We start from the raw sequence: 2,686 nt of genomic DNA, 5'->3' as shown, positions 1-2,686 counted from the left end.
GATTCCAACCCTGGAAACTGGGCCAGTTCTCCTCTGTCCTGTAGGGTCGCTATGAGTTAGAATCGACCTGACGGCGACAGGTTTTACTCTGTGCCAAAAGGTCCATTGGTGGCACAAACAGTGGTTTGTGCTCAATTATTAACATAAAGGTTGGAGGATAGAACCCACCCAATGGCACTGTGGAAGAGAGGCCTGGCGATCAGCTTCCATGAACATTACAGCCAAGAAAACCCTATGGAGCAATTTTACTGTGTAATACGTGGGATCGCCCTGTGCCCGAATCAACTCGACAGCAACAGGTTATGTGCCAAGGAAAGTTCTGGAGACAGCAGCCCTTCTGAAGCTTACATGAGAGAGAAATAACAAACAATATTAAAACAGGAAAACAGAGAGTGTGCCACCCCGTGACAAATGCTCTGGAAGGGGGCAGAGTGTCTGGCTAGTCTAGGAAGATCTCAAGAAAGGTTATATTTCAGGAGGAACCAAGTAAGTATGGGAGGGCACTGCAGCCACCGTTAAGAACCAACACTTAGATCCAGCGTGTTTCCCCCTTGACAGACCCTGTTCTACCCGCATTAGCTCGTTTGATCTTCATGCCAGCCCCAGTGATATTATCACCCATATTTGAAAGATGAGGAAGCTGCTGCATAAAGAGGTTGTGACCCCTCCCCAGAGGGGGAAGAGCAAGAACAGAAGTTCTATGATTTTAGATTCCCCTCATTCCAGTGATTCCAACACCACTTCTGTTGTGGTAGTTCTTGCCATTTCTGGCTTAACAATCTTTGTCCCCTCCCTGAGTGTTGCAAACAGTTAACACACTCAGCTGGTAACCAAATGTTGGCAGGTCAAGTCCACCCAGAGGCACCTCAGAAGAAAGGCCTGGTGATCTCCTTCCGAAAAAGCAGCCATTGAAAAATCCATGGAGCACAATTCTCTCACACACATGAAGTCACCATGAGTTAGGGGGTGGTCCCCTCCCTGCTGACTACCAGCCCCCCACCTCTGTCCCCCTTACCGGACTCTGGCGGATTGTTCTCACCAGCTCGCAGCGGGCAGAAAACAGCTTTATAGCTCTTCAGATCCACCTCCCCTTCACAGCTGCCGCCCCCACTTCCAGCTTAGGCCAAAGTCCTGGCCAACGGAGAGGCTGAGGGGGTGGGGTGGGGGCCCAAAGGGCAGGGACATCCCTGAGGTCAAGCCACAGGAAGCCCCCACTCTGAAAATTCACCCCTGAGGGAGACAGGCTCAGTGGGTGCTGTGAGGGGCCTGGGGGTTCTTAGTGCCCACAGAGTAGGGTCTGGGGTCCGAGGAGAAAAGTGAGGGCAGAGTTTGGGAGAGTGGCCACTGTGGGGATATGCTGACCCCCACTTGCTCCCCACTCTTTATCCCAAACTGAGGAGCCACGAAGTCCCCCACAAGCCATCAATGGCCAGTCTCAGAATCTGGGGTGCTGCATGGTCCCCCTCAAGGCCCCCCTACTGTCCCTCCCCTTCCAGGTGGCACTTCCTGTACTCATTAATGTATAAACCCCAAGGGTAAGTGAGTGGGGTTATCTCTGGGCCCGAAGGGGAGGGATCTGGACAGGACACGGAGAGATAAGCTTTTCTTTATTCTGGACTTGGCTGCGGGAGGTGGGAGGGCAGTGGTCATCCTGTGGGCGCTTTAATCCTGGTCCTTGTCCTTGCAGAAAAGCCGGGGGCATAGGCTGTGGGCCTTGTCCAGCAGGGTGCCCTTGGAGCTGCGGAGCCAGGCCTGGGTGCAGGGGCCCAGGTCCCTCAGGTGTTGTCACAGTAGGTCTTCATAAAGCTCTTGAAGAATTTGGGGTTCCTGTAGGGAAGGAGCATCACCGCCAAGACCCCAGCTGCACCTCAAAATTCTGCCCCTTCACTACTGCCCCCTCTGACCCAGGGTTCTCCGTTCTCAACTCTCACCCCTCACTCATCTCAGACCCCACCCTCTCTTCCTCCCTCAGACCCAGGAGTCCAGATTCCTGCCCCCTCCTTCCTCAGACCCAAGAATCCAGGCCCCCTGCCCCTCCTGCCTCAGATCGGAGTCCTAATCCCCAGCCCCGTCCTCCAGACCCAGGAGTCTGGGCTCCCCACCTCCCACCCCACCCAGCTAGGGCACATCCTCACCAGAACCACTGCAACCTGTCTCTGGCCCTGGTTACCATCGGCTCCACCAGCTCCTTTACTTTGCTCCGCACCTGGCTCCAGCGACTCCCCTCCGACCTGGGAGTTGGGGGACTCGGGGTCCCTGCAGGCCCTTCATTCTGGCATACTGGGTGGGATCAGAGGGCACCTTGGGTGGGCCAGGCCCCAGAGCCCCTCCTCCTACTGTCCTCTCAGGCTCACTTTCACCCCTGAGGGCCAGGGCAGCCCCTTGCCACTCCCCTCACCACCTGCCTTCACCTTCTCTCTCCCCCTGACCACTTGGCCCCCCTCAACCATTGGTCATCTCCTCTCATCCTCTGTCCCCGTGACAGCCTGTCATCCCTCAGTCTGCCTAGTGTGTTCTCCCTGTCTGTAACCCCATCTCCCTCTCCCCTCCCAATGCCCCCTTCCACCTCCTGATCTTACTGCTGGGAACATCCCCGCTCCCCTCAGTTCTCCTGTGAACCCCGGCGCTCTGTGGGTGCTACTTCTTCAGCAGTGGAGGTGCATGAGATGACCTTCCGTTTCCAAGG

At 55.9% G+C, this 2,686-nt stretch overlaps 1 protein-coding gene across 1 annotated transcript; it reads right to left on the bottom strand.

The window, feature by feature from the left end:
* Positions 1–1,644: 1,644 nt before the first annotated feature.
* Positions 1,645–2,450, bottom strand: APOC4 (apolipoprotein C4). The gene is given in 4 exon segments (XM_010586908.3): positions 1,645–1,784; positions 1,787–1,827; positions 2,136–2,280; positions 2,399–2,450. Coding segments are annotated over 4 exon segments (360 nt in total). The 3' UTR covers positions 1,645–1,662.
* Positions 2,451–2,686: the final 236 nt, after the last annotated feature.

Source organism: Loxodonta africana, chromosome 11 (assembly GCF_030014295.1).
Source record: "Loxodonta africana isolate mLoxAfr1 chromosome 11, mLoxAfr1.hap2, whole genome shotgun sequence".
Lineage (NCBI taxonomy): Eukaryota > Metazoa > Chordata > Mammalia > Proboscidea > Elephantidae > Loxodonta > Loxodonta africana.
The sequence above is the reverse complement of the archived record's forward strand: the minus strand, read 5'-3'. Positions and strand labels throughout refer to the sequence as shown.